General features: G+C 32.9%; 1 protein-coding gene across 4 annotated transcripts in view; it reads right to left on the reverse strand.

Annotated features, from left to right (window-relative positions):
* The window catches only part of LOC126886443 (uncharacterized), a 53,741-nt gene that overhangs the window by 24,113 nt on the left and 9,196 nt on the right, over positions 1-20,432 (reverse strand). For 3 of the 4 annotated variants that reach the window (XM_050653385.1, XM_050653395.1, XM_050653399.1), the window contains exons 5-8: positions 19,828-19,953; positions 17,232-17,363; positions 12,074-12,208; positions 11,871-11,935 (exon numbers count right to left, since the gene is read on the reverse strand). In XM_050653385.1, coding sequence (XP_050509342.1) covers positions 11,871-11,935; positions 12,074-12,208; positions 17,232-17,363; positions 19,828-19,953 — 458 coding nt within the window. The remainder of the gene's footprint in view (positions 1-11,870; positions 11,936-12,073; positions 12,209-17,231; positions 17,364-19,827; positions 19,954-20,432) is intronic. The other variant, XM_050653389.1, reaches the window with a different exon arrangement.

The following is a 20,432-nucleotide window of genomic DNA, read 5'->3' on the forward strand; positions in this document are numbered from 1 at the left end:
TGAATGATTACTGCCCTCCGCTACGCGTCGGGCAGTAAACTTCATTCTCGGGAGGAAAAGTAGCACTTTCCTCCCTTGTTATACAAATAGCTATTTTCTACAACCGTGTTAAAATTCAATTTTTAGCACTCCATAGGAGCGTTAAAAATGCTACTTTAAAGCACTATATATAGACCAGTAAGGATCTGTTTTTAGGTGGATATGAAAGGTGGCATTCAGATTTTTGCGGATAAAGTTAGGTGATAACTTCGTTAATAATAATTGATTTATGCTCCTTCTCAAATATGCCCGGAACATTAATAAAAAAAATAAAATATTTAAAAATTTCAAAAAATTTCGTTTTTCTTATAATTTTTTTGCTTATAACTTAAAAACGATTCATTTTAGAACAAAGTCCTATAGGAATAAAACAAAGATAATTAAATTTTCTATCAGATACGATTGGTTAAAAATGTCTTAATTTATCGCCCTTGCTTCAAAATAGCAATAGATATAAAATAAGGGGGCAAAACAAGCCTGTCCTTATTCAATGATTTTCCATCACTTAGGTTACACTTGGAACCTTCCTAATTCGCTTAGAAAATTTTTGTAATTTGCTAAAACCGTACACCAAATTTCGAAAATATTAATTTTTTTTAAAATCTTGCACAACAAAAACTAGAACATACAAAGATTTGTCAATTTTTTTGCATATAAAAAAGCACTCCACCTATCTAATGCACTTTACAGAATTGAAATCGGATTATTTAAGCAGCCTCAGCAATGTTTTAAAGTTATAAACAATTTTTGGGCTTATAAACAAATTAGTGCTGTGACCAGGAGGGGGTGCTACGGGCTCCTTTATTTAGATGGACTTACCCAAGTTTTTTTATGTATTTTGACACGTAGAACACGAATTTTTTGGGTATCAATTTATCCGTATGTCGATAAGGTTGTTATAAACAAAGAACTTGAGGAATTACATAAAATCGATTTTTCGCAAAATAAAACATGTTTTTGTATTTCTTGGGTAATTCTAAGCAAAAAATGTTCTTACAAGTTTTTTCGTAGGATGCATAGTTTTCGAAATAAACGCGGTGGAACTTTCAAAAAATCGAGAAATTGCAATTTTTGAACGCGAATAACGTTTGATTAAAAAATAAAATAGCAATTCTGCTGACAGAATTTTGAAAGTTTAAGTCAAATTATACCGGTTTTAATTATTTGCATTGCTAAAAATTAATTTTTTTATTATTAAACAAAGCTATTTGTTTTTAGCCAAAAGCTTATAAAAGTTTATAAATTTAAAACATTGCTGGGGCCCCTTAAATAATCCGATTTTAATTATGTAAAGTGTATTAGATAGGTAGAGCACCTCTTTATATATAAAAAAAATTAGCCAACTTCTAAATGGTCTATTTTTTGTTCAGAAAGATTTTAAATAATTTTAACTTTTTTAAAAACAATTAGATTGCAAATTTATTATGCAAAATTTGTTAGGTCGATTTTAATGAAATTTGGTACACGATTTAAGTATGTTACAAATAATTTCTTAAGCCAATTACTAAGGTTCTAAGTGCCACCAAAGTGGTTAAAAAATATTGAATAGCAACAGACTTATTTTGCCCCCTTATTTTGTATTTATTGCTATATTGCAGAAAAGGTAATACCTTAAGACATTTTTTACCAGTCGTATATCATACAAAATTCAATTATCTTTATTTTATTTCTGTACGACTTTGTTCCAAAACAAATCGTTTTAAAGTTATAAGCAAAGAAAGCAGAAAAACATTGATGTTTTTCGAAATTTTTAAATATTTTAATTTTTTTATTAATGTTCCAGGCATATTTGAGAAGGCGCATAAGTCAATTATTATTACTGAAGGTGTCACCTAACTTTATCTGCAAAAATCCGAATGCCACCTCTCACATCCAAAAATAGACGTTTTTTCGCAGATCCTTACTGGTCTACTAGTGCTTTAAATTTTTTAAGGCACTGCAGTTAAAAGTGAATTGTCAAATTGTGAAACGTCAAAATATTTATATATCATTTATTAACATTAATATTAATAGTACAACTTGCGCAATTTGAAAAAGGTGGTTTAAGAGGATCGGTACGTTTTTTCTGCTGCAATGCTATTCCAATGGGGATTCATTTTTTTCGAATCCTGAGAAAACTAATAAGTATTTTTTAAAAATTTAAACGCAGAATGAAAGATTACGTTATTAGCGAGGGCCGAAAGTCCCTGAGAACTTCTATAATGTTTATTTTAATAAGTTATAAGGGTGAAAAACTAAGAAAAAATTTAGTGTTATTTTTAATTTCAAATATCTCATTCAAAATAAACTTTTTATTTATTCTAAGGGACTTTAGGCCCTCGGTAATAATATAGTCTTTCATTCTGCGTTTAGATTTTTCAAAAATATTTATTGGTTTTTTCAGGATTCGAAAAAAATGAACACAATGTCCATTGCAATATTATCCAAATCTATCTTTGTCACACAACGCACTTAGTCGAATAGAATATTGTCAGTCAGACACTGACAATCAGTGACAATTTTAAATAATTATTTGACATGAATCGGGAATATTTTTAGTTGTTGATCAAATAATATTGATATTCTTTTTCTCATGATCATCTTTCAGTGCGTCACAATTTTTCGATTTCTCTCTAACGCTTTAAATTGTATGTGATAGAAAAAAAGGCACGTCTGTGAATACTTTGGTAATTATTCTAGTTCGATGATTATTCTAGTTGTCGATAGATGTCGCCATAATCAAAAAATAATTATTTATTAAATAAAATAATAATATTATCAATATAATCTGTACAATTTATAAGACTATACAAATGAAAGAAAATACCATTTTATAAATGCAATAGACACAATTGATTTGGTTTTATTCCAAATTGAAAATAAAATTTGACAACTGTCAGATTTAACTAAAATGTCACGTTAGAATAAATGTCATAAATGTGTATTATCACGGACTTACCTTTTTTTCTATAATTTGTGACGCACTGAAAAATGTTCATGAAGAGAATATATAGTGTATTTGATAAATAATTGATTTAAGAGGTGAACTTTATAAAAAGTTATTTATTGTGTATTATTTATGGAAGATAGAAGCAGAGAATACATCAAGATATATTCTGTGATCCACGTATTTTGTTGTTAAAGCTGTTCAAAATTGTAAGCTTTCCATAGTAACAATATATTTTTAAAAAATCACTTTAACACTTTTCCTCTTTTCTCGATTGAGTATTAGTTTTTGTTGTAGGTACATATAAATTATTACAATCACTGAATACATAGCTAGTGAAAAAATTATCACATTTATTAACTGAATTAATAATTTGCAATTATACAAAAAATAACAGTTATCCAAGAACATTCAAAAGCCATCTCTTTAAGCTAGTTATGACATTGTCGAGTAGAATAACATTCTAGTACTTACTTACTTTCCGTGTCCGGAACACCAACAACTTTAAATTCTGTATTTCCAATGGTTGGCCACATAGATGGCCCTGTCATTTGCTATAATTAAGTCTTGTTCTGTGCAGGTCTCTCTTATGACAGCCCTGGGCACTAAGGCTATCTTCTCCCGGTGAGGGTGGTTATCCCTTATCCGAGGGGTGGAATAATTGATACGCTTACTTGTTGAGTTGGTTTATTTACACTCGCATTAGTATAAGCTGGTAGCACCGCACCCAAAGAACATCTCGTGTAGAAAGAGACACTATCTTTAATGTGGAAATATTACGTCTGATCACCAAAATAGAATGACGAATGTCTAATATAATATTATGAATTCCCTTGTTATAGTTTTACTGTTTATATATTTAGAAATGCCTATTCAGCAACGACCATGAAAAGTGTTTATAATTGACTCTGCAATTATTAGTTGAATCGTGATCTGGGCTAACAATATTTATATAATCGAATGAAGGTTGTAATATTGTTATGATGACATAAATAACTGAAAGTAATTATCGTAGATAATTATAGGGTGTTTTTAAGATATATCTACTGAGTACAGATGAATTCTTGTACACCTTTCATTTTTAGGAATTTTCCGACTACGGGGAGGGAAATTTGCTAGTCGTGCTACCAACCCATACTGTGTTGTAATCAATACAAAAAATTTATTTTATATACAAACTTCCTAAGCCTACGCAAATACATAAATAATATAAAATGTTCGTTTAACAACATTGTTTCGTAACACTTGTCACTCACTGTGTTTTCGGATTGTAAGCATATAATCTATTCTTATGTATTTCCTTGATTTTATTGTTTTCTATTCTGATTTTACAATTAACGTTATTTACTTCTGTTATCGTGAAAGGACCTACATAAAGACTATCAAACTTACCATTCTCTTCCCTTTTTACAAGGACTAGGTCTCCTATTTTAAAGTGTTGTGGTGTTGCTGTGAGCTTATTCTTTTCTTGTCGCTCTTTTTTGTGTTTTAATAAGAAGGTTCTGGCTCTCTCGTGTGCGCTTTGTAGTTTGTATCGTAACTCATTGTAGTAGGCATCTATATTGTAACATGGTTGAATCTCCTGTGTAAGGTCTTCCGGTAGATTAACCTTCCTGCCATATAACAGTTCGAACGGTGTGTATCCATGATACGCGTTAGGGGTTGTATTGTAGCAGTATGTGAACATTCTGCAACACACATCCCAATTTTCTCTGTCTTCGTCTATGAATGCTCTTACGTACTCGTTCAACGTTCTGTGTAGTTTTTCACAACTTCCAATGGACTGTGGGTGGTATGCCGTTGAAAAGTTGTGTTCTATTTTTAATAGCTTTGTTAATTCCTGCATTACTTCGTTCTTATACTCTGTGCCTTGGTCTGTTCTTATTTGCTTCATGAGTCCGTATGTTGGTATGAAATGATCAAAGATTCCTCTTGCTATTGTCTCTGCTTCTTTATTGCACACTGGTATGCTGACCGCGTATTTTGTCAGTTCGCACAACATTGTGATACAGTATTTATTACCTTCATTACTTCTCGTGAATGGACCTATTGTATCTATGTATACTATGTCCCATGGTTTGGAGGATGTGTCCGATATCACGAACTCTTCGACATGTGTTCTTTTCGGTTTGTTAATTTGACATTTGTGGCATTGTTTTACGTATTTTCTTACGTCTTTTTCCAAATTTTTCCATCGGAATCTTGCCTTTAGCTTCTTAATTAGTCTGTTATTCCCTACGTGTCCTCCGAACATCGGGTGATTATGGTATTCTTCTATTAATCTATGTTTTTCTTTGTCATCTTTTATTGTTTCTGGTACTTCACATATGTATATTTCTATATTCTTCAATTTTTTATTTCCTTCTTTAATAAATTCATCAATTGTGCACATTTTAAAAATAATATCATTTACGTATATTTTTACTTTACGTACTGCATTCTCTACCGCCAGCTTATGAAGCTGTACCAACGCTTGGTTTAAAGAGAAATGATTCAATCCTGTGGCTATGCTTTTGCTGCATTTTATTTTGTTTTTGGCCCTAATGCTCAGTCTTGGTGAGATTAGTTCTGCTCCAAAGGACAAAATTGGTAGTCTATGCGCCTCTAAATTATTTAGTACCTTCCTTACTGTCTGTTTGGTGGCTTCTGGCTGTAGTGCGAGTTCACTTTCAGCCTTTGTTTGTCTTGCTTCTTTCTCCTTTTCTTTTGCTTGAGCTCTTGTTATGGCTAGTATATGGGCGTTGTCTATGTATAGGTTTTTTAGTTGATGCAATGTTATTCTTGAAAGGCTGTCTGCGTAGTTACTTTTCCCTGTTATATACTCTATTTCGAAGTCATATTCTTCTAGGTCTAATCTGATCCTCGTGAGTTTTGAGGTTGGTTCTTTCATTGCAAATAGGTGTGTCAAAGGTTTATGGTCTGTTTTTACTTTGAATGTTGGTGCTCCATATAGATAACATTTAAAATAATTAATTCCCCAATGAATCGCTAGTAATTCCTTAACGATTATAGGTTTATTACATTCTCCTTTACTAAAACTTCTTGATGCATATGCTATAGGTAGGTCAATTCCGTTGTAATCTTGACTTAGGATTGCTGAACAACTCTCATTGGATGCGTCTGTTGTTAAGATAAACTGTTTGTTGAAATCAGGATATTTTAAAATTGGTGATTTCGTCAGAGATGCTTTAAGCTTTTTGAATGCTTTTTCACACTCCTCGGTCCACGAAAATTCTACTCCTTTCCTCGATAATTTGTTGAGTGGTCTGCATATTTCCGCAAAATTTTTAATAAAACGTCTGTAATAGTTGCAAAATGCTACAAATCTCTTTGTTTCTTCCGCTGTCTGAGGTGTCGGATATTGTTCAATTACTGCATACTTCGCTTTGTCTGGTGATACTCCCTCTTGAGAAAGATCATGTCCTAAATATGTTACTTCTCTTCTAAAGAATTGACATTTTCCTGGGTTAAGTTTCAAATTGAATTTTCGACATGTCTCGAATGTCTTTTTCAGGTTGTCTAAGTGATGTTTTTCGGATATTCCAATTACTACGATATCGTCCATGTAAAAAAATGCTTTGTCTGGTGTTAATCCTGAAAATGCTATTGACATCATTCTTGAAAAGCTATTTGGGCTTACATTTAATCCAAAAGGTAATCTGGTAAATTGAAATGCTCCATTTTCTGTGCTGAACGATGTGTATTTTCTCGATGATTTTTCTAATAGTATCTGGTGAAAGCCTGACATTAAGTCTATAACTGAAAACCATTTTGCTCTTCCTAGTTGATCTAATATCGAATTTGTCTGTAACTATCTTCTTGTTCAGTTGTCTAAAATCTATGCATAATCTCCATGCTTTTCCTCCATCTATAGCTTTTTTCGGTACCAGTACTACTGGACTGTTGTACTCGGATGTAGATGGTTCTATGATTCCTTGGTCTCTTAGATTTTGTACTTGTCGATTTAATTCCTCTGTTTGCGCATGAGGTGTCCTATAATTCTTGATATATACCGGAGTTTGGTCTTTAACTCTTAGTTTTTGTTCGTAGAAATTGTTACAGGTTAACATATCATGCCTTAGGGCGAATATGTCCGAATATTCCTCGCATAACGATACTAAGTTGTCTCGTATGTATTCTGGTATGTCTAATTTCAGTGATTCTCGTAATTCTTTTTTTCTGTCCTTGCTGTCGTTGACTAGCCTATATATATTGAATAGTTTAATATCCAACGTCCTGATTGTGCTTGCGTCTACATTTACTGTTTCGTACGTTGTGTTCAAAATTTTGATGTATGGATTATTACTTGAAATAATTGCTCTTGCTATGAATATTCCTGGTTGTATTTCTTGCTGTTCCACTATCCTGTCTTTCTTTAACGTTTGAAAAATTTTTACGATTCTGTAAATTTCACATCTAGGCGGTATTATTATGGTGTCATTGTCTATATTATCCAGAATTTTCGTACTAATGTAACAATCGTTGTCCTCTTTAATGTGCATTTTAAGGTTTGCGTAATCTAGTATACATTGAAAGTTAGAAATAAAGTCTCTCCCAATGATTCCGTCTGTTGGAATTGGAAAGTTAGGTTCTACCAATTGAAAGATGTGTTCGAATCGAGTTCCTTTTACTTCGAGTGTTGTCTCAACTTCTCCCATTGTTTGCAACTCTCCTTTAGTGACTCCTTTTATTTTCGCCTTTGTGTTTGGTTTCACCTGTTCCTTCATAAAATCTTGTGAACATTTTAGTATTGAAATGTCAGCTCCTGTGTCTATGATAAAAGTGCTTGTGTTTTCAAGAATTCCTGTTTTCATTCGTACAAAGTTCGTTAGGTTTAGGTCGAAGTTGTAAATGTTATATTTTATTTCTGCCTGTGTGCTTCCAACTTCTTGTTCATTCAAAACCCCAACTGCTGGTTTTCTTGCTCTTCTTGACTGTCCTCTATTTCTAGTAACCTTACGTTCCTGTTACGTCCGCCTCTCTGGTTTCCTCTGTATGTTTGATTGTTAAATTGTCTGTATCCTCTGTTCGAATAATTTCGTTGATTGTCCGTTGCTTCTCCTTCGTTCCGTTGTCCGAAGTTATTTCTTCTTCCTCTGTCATATTTGTTATGGTATCCTCTTCTGTATTGCTGCTGTCCTCTCCTATTCTCGTAGTTTGTCCTATAATTTAAGACTCTTCCTTGTGCATTTTCTTCAGTCGTATCGATCGACAAAAATTTAGATACTACTTCCTGCGGTGATGTAAAGTTACCTGCTTCCAGTATTAGCTTAGCTTTCTCTGCATTAGCGTTTCGTTTCATTGTTGTTACTACGGCTTCCGTCGTATATTTCTTTGCTAAGTCAAGTGGCATTCCTTCCGCTATGTATGCTACTTTTAATTGTTCTGCTAACTCTTCCACTTCAGATGCGTACACTGCTGCATCTCTATGCCCTTGCCTTTTTTTTGCTAATTTGGCTATTAAATTCTTCGGATTATCACCTTTTAATTCTTTCTTTAGTGCTTCAGCTATCCGTGGTATCGTATCTTCTGTGGTTATTAGGTTCCTAGCCTTATTGGTGAGTCGCGTTTTTATTAGCGTTACAGCTGTGTCTTCATGACCTTCTGCCAATTTTCCAAGTAGTTCTAATGCGTCTAAAAATGGTTGTAATTTCCCTGCGCTTCCATCGAACTCGTTGGGCAATATCTTGCTTGCGATATTCAAAAATTCAGTGATTGTCAAAGCCATGTTTAATATTGTTATATCTTGTTTTATGTCACCTTTTTCCTCTTTTATTCCGTCGTTAGTTATTTCTTCTTCTCCTTCCTCGTCGCTTTTTCTTTCTTCTATTTCCTCATCGCTTTGTTCCTCTTCAACTTCCTTGTCGATTGGTTGATGTATTGAACTTGGAACCACTGTTCTCACATTTACTGCTTGAAATGATCGTATAACTTTGTCTCTGATTTTTCCAAAATATTTGTTGCACGATTCCCTTTGTCCGAAAGTGCTTCCCAGTTTTTCCTAGTCAATTGTGTGAACTTGTTATAAGCTTTAATTAGCTGTGTCGTTACTTCTTCCTTTATGTCCTTAGATTTCGGAACTTTTTTCTTTAAGACTCTTCTGCTTTGCCTGTCTATTTCTTGTGCAATTTCCTCAACTATTTTGACAAAATCTTCCCAAGTAACTTTGTTGCTACTCATTTATACATAATTTTTTTCTTTCTTTTTTTTTTTCAGCTTCTGCACTTCTTAGCGAAAATATAAATTCGATAGTCTTACGGTGTATATAGATATGTAGTATATAGGTATATAGTAAAAAAATATAGAGATAAAATAATACGTCAATATATGGTAAAAATATGTAAAAATTGCAGTAGTAATAAAAAATTCAAAAATAAATAACGTTATATTAACCCTTGTAAATAAGTAGTTAGAATAATAATTTAAATGTATTATGCATATAGCGTATATTTGTTATATATCGTATATTTATTTTGATAGGTATATTTACGATAGCAAATATTAAGATCATAAAAAATTGCAAAAATGTACTAAAAATCAGTAGTCAAATAATAAATGAATAAAAGTCAGCAAAGATAAGGTATACGTTGATAAATATGTAAAAAATCATATAAAATTGTATCATTGCGTCCTATAATAACTTAATATGAGGGTAAAAAAAAATCTTTGTATATTGATAAATATTGGTAATAGAATAGAATAATTAAGTAAAAATAGGTAAACTTGAAACATATATTAATGTAATTAAGGTAGCACATAATGTTTATACTTTATACTTTATATTAATCAGGAAATACCATAAAAATAGCTAATATGGACTTACCACTTTTACGCGTCTTTGTTCGTATCACAAGTCCTCGCTGCACGTTCCATAGCATTGTCCATTTTCCATTGTCCCACGATGTTCCATCTCCATACTATTCCCTTTTCAGCTCCGCGTCGGCCTGATGTCTTCATCCATTTTACATATACCACACTGTTGTCTAAGGTGGTCTAGGTGCCTGAACATTGACGTGTTTCTTCATACCTGTAATGTTCACCAGTCCTGAGTTCTTCCCTGGTTCTGGATCGCCATATGACAGCCCTGGGCACTAAGGCTATCTTCTCCCGGTGAGGGTGGTTATCCCTTATCCGAGGGGTGGAATAATTGATACGCTTACTTGTTGAGTTGGTTTATTTACACTCGCATTAGTATAAGCTGGTAGCACCGCACCCAAAGAACATCTCGTGTAGAAAGAGACACTATCTTTAATGTGGAAATATTACGTCTGATCACCAAAATAGAATGACGAATGTCTAATATAATATTATGAATTCCCTTGTTATAGTTTTACTGTTTATATATTTAGAAATGCCTATTCAGCATCGACCATGAATAAAAGTGTTTATAATTGACTCTGCAATTATTAGTTGAATCGTGATCTGGGCTAACAATATTTATATAATCGAATGAAGGTTGTAATATTGTTATGATGACATAAATAACTGAAAGTAATTATCGTAGATAATTACAGGGTGTTTTTAAGATATATCTACTGAGTACAGATGAATTCTTGTACACTCTCATCTCTGTGCATGATAGTAGATGCCGGCTGGTCTGAACCGCGCCACAGTCGCAGGTATCGTCCTCCTGGTATCCCCATTTTTTCAGGTTACTAGCACAACGTGAAACGCCGGTTCTTAGTCTGTTTAGCGCTTTCCAAGTCGGATACGGTAAATTGTGTCCAGCAGCCATTTCCTCCGAGGGAGGAAAATGTGTCGCGGTAGCTGACGCTTGCCATAGGTGTATTCGGCGCGTCTCTGGCGCTTCGGGGATGGATCTTGATGTTTTCAGGAAGCTTTTCCGAGATCTTAGTCTGCTTGGCTGAGTTTGGTGGTCATATAAGGGGTGTCTTCGGTCCGTCTCCTGCTTTTTCCGTTCTACCTCTGGCGTGACCTTCCTCCTGATAGGTGGTGGAGCAATTCCAGCAATGGGGACATTCTAGTAATATGTACATATCCATACCAGTGTGAATTTTACTACACGTAATTTGCCATGTAAAGACAGAAAAGGTAGGGATAGCCGTAAAATTTTTGCGAATTATGTACCCATAGCCTTAAAAGGTTTTTTAAGATTTAATTTAAACTGTGTTATTGCATTTTTAACAGGTTTGTAGAAAAAAACTATTAAAATTTGATAGAATATACAACAATAAAAGTAAGATGTTATTCTATAGTTGTTATGATTTACGTATTGACAGTATAGGCAGTTTTGACGTAATATCAAGAAAAATATAAAAATAGAATATCAGTCAAGTTCAAGTAAAAGTTTTTGTAGATATTGTCCTGTAATTGATAATGAATACATTATAATTGTTGATATATAACACGTTTGTACAAAAAATATTGTATGATATAGGTGTTAAAAGTAAATTTTTAAGGCAATCATGTGAATTGAAGAATTCGCTTCGCTCATTCTGCAAACTTTCACATGCGTGCCTTAAAATTGTACTTTTAACACTTTATCATAAATAACTATAAAGACACCTAACACAGAAAACTCAATAAACGAGGAAGAACTAGAGAAGCACTAAAAACGTTTTGAATTACGGAAAAGCCCTTGGAGTAGATAGAATAACAGCAGAAATTATAAAAACATGAGAAAAGGGGGAGAACAAATATTACTAAAAAATAATATATGAAATCTAGAAAAATGAAAATATCCCGTAAGATTATTAGGTGTCACTAATAGTACCCATATACAAAAGAGGAGATAGGAGAAAATATAATTACTACCGCGGGTTTACGTTGATATGTATATGCGTATGAAAAATAATGACAGAACACACATTAGACGAAGCACAAAGTGGATTTAGAAGTGGTAGGAGTATACAGTATACATCATGTTAGAAGTAAACAATCATACCTTCTAGGTTTCCCCCATTACTTGGTAAAGCTGCGGAAACTGCAGGCATAAAAGTTCCACCGTTTCTATAAAAAAAAAATGTGACATATATGACGTTTTTAAAATTCTTAGGTAAAATCACAACATTGGCGCAAAATTTGAATTGAAAATCTTGCCTGGAAGTAATTTATTACAGAAAAAATTAAGTATAAATTTTAACCTACGCTTTTTGTTGTATGTATTTTAGAATTCCTATTGAAGATCTAAATACGGTAGGCATTCCACGAATTTTCAGCTCTAATATCGCTTTCATGAAGTCAGCTTCATTAATTGCACTTCCTTCTGATATACCCATTGCTCTAAAACATTGTATAATAAAATGTAACTAAAAAGCTACTTTCGACCGACCTCATAATACGAGTATAACCGTCGCAACTGGACAGACTGATAAAGTCGGTTCGCTAAACTCAGACACAACTGGCTAGCGTATTTAGTAGGTAATTTTTTTGTTTTTTGCCAATTTTGCCAAAATTGGCAAAATTACTAACTACACACATCGGCAAAATTAGCCGAACACCTTAAAAATGGGACATGTTTGATGTCTCGAATTTCCGAAACCTGTTATCCGATTTTACTAATTTTTTTAGTATGTTATAGCCTTATTATTTAAGAATATCGGTGTAATAATATTGTTACTAGAGAGGTAAATCTCATTTTATACCGGGTGTAAAAATCATACTGTGTTTTTTCTTAAAGTTCGGAACACCCTGTGGAATATTCTAGCCTACATAACATATTGAAATTAAAACACAATTATAGCCTTAGGCTTTCTTAACATTTTCTTTTTTGATTTATTTGCTTACGTTAAAAAATAAAAAAAATTATGGGCTTTAACAGCTAGCCATGTTTTTCATCAATAAAACCTCATAGTAGGGGAGGAAAGTATGCTAAATTTGCAGTTACTCGAGCGTTATGGGGACCTATTGGATTGTGAAGAGTGGGTGCTAAAACCAAAAAAAGTTAAGTTAAGTTTTCCATAAACTGTGGGACTCTCCATATTTTAATATAATTTCCCATTTCCACCAATGGTTTTTTCCGATTATAGCGCCATCTATCCATAATTGGAAAAAATATTGCAAATAAAAGTTGCTTATTTTTACGTCAAGAATCCAAATCTGCAATAAAAATTGGGGGCTCCTACTTAAGATTTTAAAGTAACCCCCACCCCACCTCCGTGGGGGGTCGTGTTTGGTGCCATTCGATAGATTTTTGAAATATATTGAATACGTGTATTTTGCAGTTTTACAATCTGATGTTCATTTCGCGAAATATCGTATTTAAAATTTTTAATTTACCCCTCACCCCTCTCTGTAGGGTGACGTATTTAGTATTATTCGATTGATTCTTGAAAAATATTGAAAACGTATATTTTAGTTTTTCGATCTGACGTTTATTTCGCGAAATATTCGCTTTTTTGTGACACTTTGTGACTCGCCCATTTTCTTACGCCCCGCTCAAATCGTCAGATTTTTGTAATATACACTATTTTGCATGTATTTAACTTACCTTATCTAAACATGACGATTTCGAGTTTTTCTAAATTTATTTTTGCATGTTTTTTTACAAATTTTATATACAACATCGGCGAAAAATGAACATTAGATCGAAAAACTGCAAAATACACGAACATATTCAATATTTTTGAAAAATCTATCGAATGGCACCAAACACGAGCCCCCACGGAGGTGGGGTGGGAAATTTAATTTAAAATCTTAAATAGGATCCCCCAATTTTTATTGCAGATTTGGATTCTTTACTTAAAAATAAACAACTTTTATTCGACACATTTTTTCAAATTATGGATAGATCGCGCTATAATCGAAAAAAAACGATTGTTTCAAATGGAAAATTAAATTAAAAAATGAAAAGTCCATACGGAAAACTTAACTTAACCTTTTTCTGGTTTTAGCACATACTCTTCACAATCCAATAGGTCCCCATAACGCTCGAGTAACTGCAAATTTAGCATACTTTCCTCCCTTAGTATGAGTATTTATTGATGAAAAACATGGATAGCTGTTAACGCATATAACTTTTTTATTATCCCACATAATTAAATAAATCGAAAAGAAAAATATTAAGAAAGCCTAACTCTAGAATCGAGTTTTAATTTTAATATTTTACATATGCTAGAATATTCCACAGGGTGTTCCAAACTTTAAGAAAAAAACACATTATGATTGGTACATCCGGTATAAAATGATATTTAACTGAATAGTGTTGGGTTATTACTGTACTGATTTATTTATTTGTGAACTATTACGCGAATTGACTTTTAATTACACTCGCGATCATAAAAAGCGGGTCACTCGATGAGTTATTCAAGTTAGATGTCTCGAATTTTCTAAACCTGTTGTCCGATTTGAGTGATTTTTTTAGTATGTTATAGCCTTATTCTTTAGCAATATGGCTATAATAATATTGTTGCTACACCGGTAAATTGTCATTGTATACCGGGTGTAACAATCATACTGTGTTTATTCCTAAAAGTTCGGAACACCCTGTGGAATGTTTTAGCATAGATAAAATATTGAAATTAAAACTCAATTGTAGCCTTAGGCTCTCTTAACATTTTCTTTTTTGATTTATTTGTTTATGTTGGATAATAAAAAAGTTAAGCACGTTAATAACTAGCCATGTTCTGCATCAATACAGGGTGTTTCTAAATAAGTGCGACAAACTTTAAGGGGTAATTTTTTATGAAAAAATAATGACAGTTTGCTTTATAAACATATGTCCGCAAATGCTTCGTTTCTGAGATACGGGATGTTGAAATTTTTCTTACAAACTGACCATTTATTTATTGCTCTAAAACCAATAGAGATATGCAAATGAAATTTGGTATGTTTTAAGAGGCAGTTATTGTGGATTTTTGACATACAACTAATAATTCTATATTTACCATTGGCGTGCATACGGGTATAAACATTATAGATACATCCCGTATGCACGCCAATGGTGAATGTAAGATTCTTAATTGTATGTCAAAAAATGCGCCATAACTACGTCTTAACATCTACCAAATTTCATTTGCATATCTTAACCGGTTTTAGAGTAATAAATAAATCGACAGTTTGTAAGAATAAATTCAACATCCCGTATCTCGAAACCGAAGAATTTGCGGTCATACGTTTATAAAGCAAACGGTCATTATTTTTTCATGCAGAATTGCCCCTTAAAGTTTGTTGCACTTAGTTAAAAACACCCTGTATTGATGAAGAACATGGTTAGTTGTTAAGGTGCCTAACTTTTTTTATTATCCAACATAAACAAATAAATCAAAAAAGAAAATGTTAAGAAAGCCTAAGGCTACAATCGAGTTTTAATTTCAATATTTTATCTATGCTAAAACATTCCACGGGGTGTTTCGAACTTTGAGGAATAAACACAGTATGATTGTTACACCCGGTATACAATGACAATTTACCTGTCTAGTAACAATATTATTATGGCGATATTGTTAAAGAATAAGACTATAACATAATAAAAAAATCACTCAAATCGGACAACAGGTTTAGAAAATTCGAGACAATTAACTTGAATAATTCATCGAGTGACCCGCTTTTTATGATGGCAAGTGTATTATTAAATAAATAAAAGACTTGTTGTGAAATTGTTTAATTTATAACACTTACAATTTAACACTTAATTTTACAACAAAATATCTAATTTATTTTACACTTACATACTAACTTATTTAATTCATTTGCAAACATTTATTTATTTACTTTAAAAATACATTTCAAACCCGTTCACAAAAACGTAACAATATAATATCGCGTCGAAATTAGTAACTGACTGGCCTGCGGACGAATTTCGGTTCTTTATATATACTTCGGCAGCGCTCGCCTCGAACGCCCTGGTAAGGTCTGGCCTTTTCTCGTAACGCCGAGAAGCTTCGGAAATAAATAGGCCGGGTTGTGAGCAGCATCATAAATAATTTCACAATAGCAACAATATTATTACAAAAATATTCTCAAATAATAAGGCTATAACATACTAAAAGAATCACTCAAATCGGACCACTTGTTTATAAAATTCGAATTTAGTAATTATTAACTATTTAGTAATTATTTTCTGCCAATTTTAGCAAAATTGGCAAAATTATTTACTAAAATCACTAGCCAGTTGTGTCTGAGTTTAGAGCACAGACTATACGCGGAGCCTAGACTCTAGCTGGACACTCAAGAGCAGGAGTGCCAAAGTACGACCCACAAAAGTATTTAATCCGGCCCGCCGAGGGTCCATCAACATATGGATAGTATACATAAAGCTTCAACACAAAATCCATTTTTCTGTAATTCTGGCCCTCCTATAGAATTTCTTGAAGTTTGTGGCTCCTGATTAAAAAAGTTTGCCCACCACTGCTCTAAAGAATTCTTCCACTCTCGAGAAGTGGCCAGAAACCAGAAGAGATGGGCGTATCATTCCCGATTTTTTTAGAAATAACGCATTTATGTAAATAAGGAGCAATATTGTTAGTTTAGAGCAGTTAATAAGATAACGTCAAACTGTAAACTTCTAAATAAATAGTTACTAGTTTTATACAGTGGTAAGCACGCTAATTACTGGTAAAATAACACAAAAAATGAACAACAATGTGTTTTGAAATAAAAAGAGATGAAAACATTGGAGGTGGGAATTGATCGATATTGTTATGTTATGTTAACTACGAGCTAGTTGACTTTAGTCATACGAATGACGTTAACGTGACAATAACGAAGCTGTAATTTTGACGAAGCTGTTAGAACGAATAGAATGAGTGAGTTTGGAAGCAAGGATGTCCATAAATAAATCAAAAACAAATATTATGATGAATGAGTCAATAATTTTACTTAATTTTTTAAAATATTTTAATTTAAAAACCAATTTCAAAATTAACCAGACATAGTTTTCCGTTCCCTCAGGCAAAAATTTTCAGCTACTACCTTGTCATATTTAGACGTTTATTTGTGTCAGTCGAAACGAAAAAAAGCTAACGACTAAAGGTGGGAAACTATTGTAAGTGGTCATGTTTTATAGGTTTATACCGATAATTTCCCACCTCTACTAGTTATATCTCTTTTTAGTTCACAACGCATCATGTTGCCCATCTTTTGCGTTATTTTGCCGGTTATTAGTGCGCTCATCACTGTATAAAAAACGTTACAATAACGCCCGGTAGTAGTTAGCTATTAAAGTAGATGAATATGTCAAAATTTTCAAAAAAAAAACCAGTGATTTGTGTAAACCTGATATTATTCTACATGGCTATGACAATTCAACATGGCTAAAAATTTGGTTAATGCGTTTTTGATAATTAGGGTCATCTTGGAAACTTACTTATAGGTTTCGGAAGCTTCTTTCGCAACACTTGCGGCATCTATCGGGTTCTTTCTTGCTTTTCTAAGATCAGCAATAAGTCCTTTAAAATCATCTATTTTCAATAATTTATCATTGTCTCTATCGTAGTACCTAGAGCAAATGCAACAATTTTATACCCATTTTCAAAGTATGTGACCTGTTCCCTTTCATAAAATTGTAAAAATGGATAAATATTAAAAGCGATAGAATATAAGGAAGTGTCTGATCCTGTATTTAGTGAAAAAGAACGTGTGAAAGATCATAAACCATGAAATAGAATCCCTATGTTGCATTAACAGGGAAATAACATTTTCTATATCCAACTTGGTGTTTTGTTCTTTTACAGCTTCAATGTTTTTCCTTGAGGTTGAAGTTCATCTAACACTCTTATTGGTTTAATTCGCCTCAGTCTGGTAATCTTTTTTAGTCTCTCTTTATCTTGGTATACAAGATCCCACCATATCTTGCAAAATACTGAGATAATAGACTGCCACATCTTTTACCGTTTGAAGTCCTAATAATCATTATTTACACTCTCAATGTTCTTATCCATGGTTCATTCTTCTTTCAATGTTTTATCGCTGATCCGATCCTCCACCAGGTTTTTATTAGTGGTTCTTTTCTTTTCTCCGTGTTTTTATCGGTGATCTTCTCCCCGCCATTTGATAAAAAGAACCGAGGTTCCTAAATTAGAAAAAATATTTTTAAAGTACATTACTATATTTTAAAATTCATCGAAAAGAGACAAACTAGCAAGTGGTGAGGATGGACAACAATAGGCGAACCAAAAAAGTATGGAAACAAAAAAAATTAAAGAAAGAACGAGAGGGAGGCCAAGAGTAACTTGGAAAAAGAGTAACTTGGAACAACAAGATAAGTAAAATATGAGACGCAGATACAATAACGAGCTAGAGTCTCTATTCGGAAAAGAAAATCTAGTCAGATATACTGGGTGTCCAGAAACTCTACCGACAAACGGAGACAGAATATTCCTCAGATAATTTTAAGACAATTTAACCCAATTCACCTAGTCCGAAAATGCTTCTTAAGGAACCTAGAGCTCTTTAAAGATGGCGTCATGAAATTAGTTTTTCTTAAATACCTCCAGAACGCTTCTATTTAGAAAAACGAAAATTGGTATACGTATTTACTTTTCAGAGATGAATCGATTCCATACATTGCAAATTCCTAGTACCGGTCACAGGCGTCCGTTTTGGGTAGAGCAACGGGTATTTTATCGCATAACTTTTTTGTTCTTAACTTTAATGCATTTTTGACACCGGATTATTAAATTGTGAGGTATTTTAGTACTAAAAGGTACTCTTACTTTAAGTCGGTAGGACACACCGTTTTCTAGAAAAATCGATTTGAAAGTTTTTCGTTTTTGGAATTTGAAAAAAAAATTGACAGAGCTTTTCAACAAAAAACGAAGTATTTTACCAACATAAAGTAAGAGTAACTTTTAGTACTCGAATACCTCATAATTTAATAATCTAGTGTCAAAAATGCTCAAAAATTCAAGACAAAAAGTTATGCTATAAAATAATTGTTGACCTACCCAAAACGGACGCCTATGACCAGTACTAGAAATTCGCAATTAATGAAATCGATTTATCTCTGGAACATAAATAAATGTACCAGTTTTCGTCTTTCTAAACAGTTTTTTTTTTTGTGAATTTTTTTTTTAATTCAGAAAGCGAAAAATTTTCAAATCCATTTTTCTAGAAAACGGTGTGTCCTACAGATTTAAATAAGAGTACCTTTTAGTACTAGAATACTTCAGAATTTAATAACCCAGTGTCAGAAATGCATAAAAGTTAAAGATAAAAAAGTTATGCGATAAAATAACCGTTGCCCTACCCAAAACGGACGCCTATGACCGGTACTAGAAATTTGCAATGTATGGAATCGATTTATCTCTGAAAAGTAAATATGCGTACCAATTTTCGTTTTTCTAAATAGAAGCGTTCTGGAGGTATTTAAGAAAAACTAATTTCATGACGCCATCTTCAAAGAGCTCTAGCTCCCTTAGGAAGCATTTTCGGACTAAGTGAATTGGGTTAAATTATCTTAAAATTATCTGAAGAATCTCCTGTCTTCGTTTGTCGGTAGAGTTTCTGGACACCCTGTATAAAGGCCAATAGACTCAGATGGGCAGGGCATGTGATACGCAGTAACCACAATCGCCTTATAAATAATGTGTTCTGGAAAAGGCCAGTTGGAAGAAGGTCTATAGGAAGGATTAGAAAAAGGTAGAAAGATGCAGTCAAAGAAGATCTGGAGAAAATGGGAGTGAGACAATGGGAATTGGTGACACAAAACCGACAAATATGGTGGGCAATAGTAAACGCGACAAAGACTCACAAAGAGTTGTAACGACATTGATGATGAGGAAGATTAGATAAAAATATTACCCCTACATATGTAAGGTAAAAGTTGATCGCATTGTATATGTAAATATAAATTGATCTGTAAAAGTTGATCGCATTGTATATGTAAATATAAATTGATAATTGAAAGAATGAAACAAAAGAATGAAAAAATCGACGAAGCAAGAAAAATATTAATAATATACCTAAACATGCATTTGCTTCTCATTTCGACTGCAACTCCACCATGGGGTGTGGCGGGGTCTACAGTCGCCAACAAATAAATCCATTCTCTAAAAGTGATTCCGTATCGCACGCAGAAATCAGCAGCCCTAAATAAAAACATTTATTGGAAAACTCAATTGGTCAAAGGGAACTGACTGAAAGCCAATTGCCTTTACCAAAGTATTGAATTAGTGGGGGTTCCCAAACCGGGCTCTTAAAGTATTGATTTAAGTCCAAACCGACCTATCGCGGTAACCAAGTATTGATTGGTCGCTTTTTCGTTCCTTACCAGATCGAGTATTGATGAACTCTTCCACCTCTAATCCAAAACAATTAGAGAAGATAATTGTATTTTTGTTGCTTATTTATTAAGAATATATTTTTATTTTAAAAAACCTAGTGTTTTACTAGTTTGTCATACTAGTAACGATAGACCATCGCTACACTAACATGACCAAATATATTTAGCAAAAGGCAACGGCTAACGTAAGACTATCTGAACACAAAACAAATAAATTCTGTAACGGCAAGGAGACACCATCTGACCAAAGCTATTCAAAACCCTTTTAGAAAACACTTTTAAGAA

This window comes from Diabrotica virgifera, chromosome 1 (genome assembly GCF_917563875.1).
Source record: "Diabrotica virgifera virgifera chromosome 1, PGI_DIABVI_V3a".
NCBI classification, from domain to species: Eukaryota; Metazoa; Arthropoda; class Insecta; order Coleoptera; family Chrysomelidae; genus Diabrotica; species Diabrotica virgifera.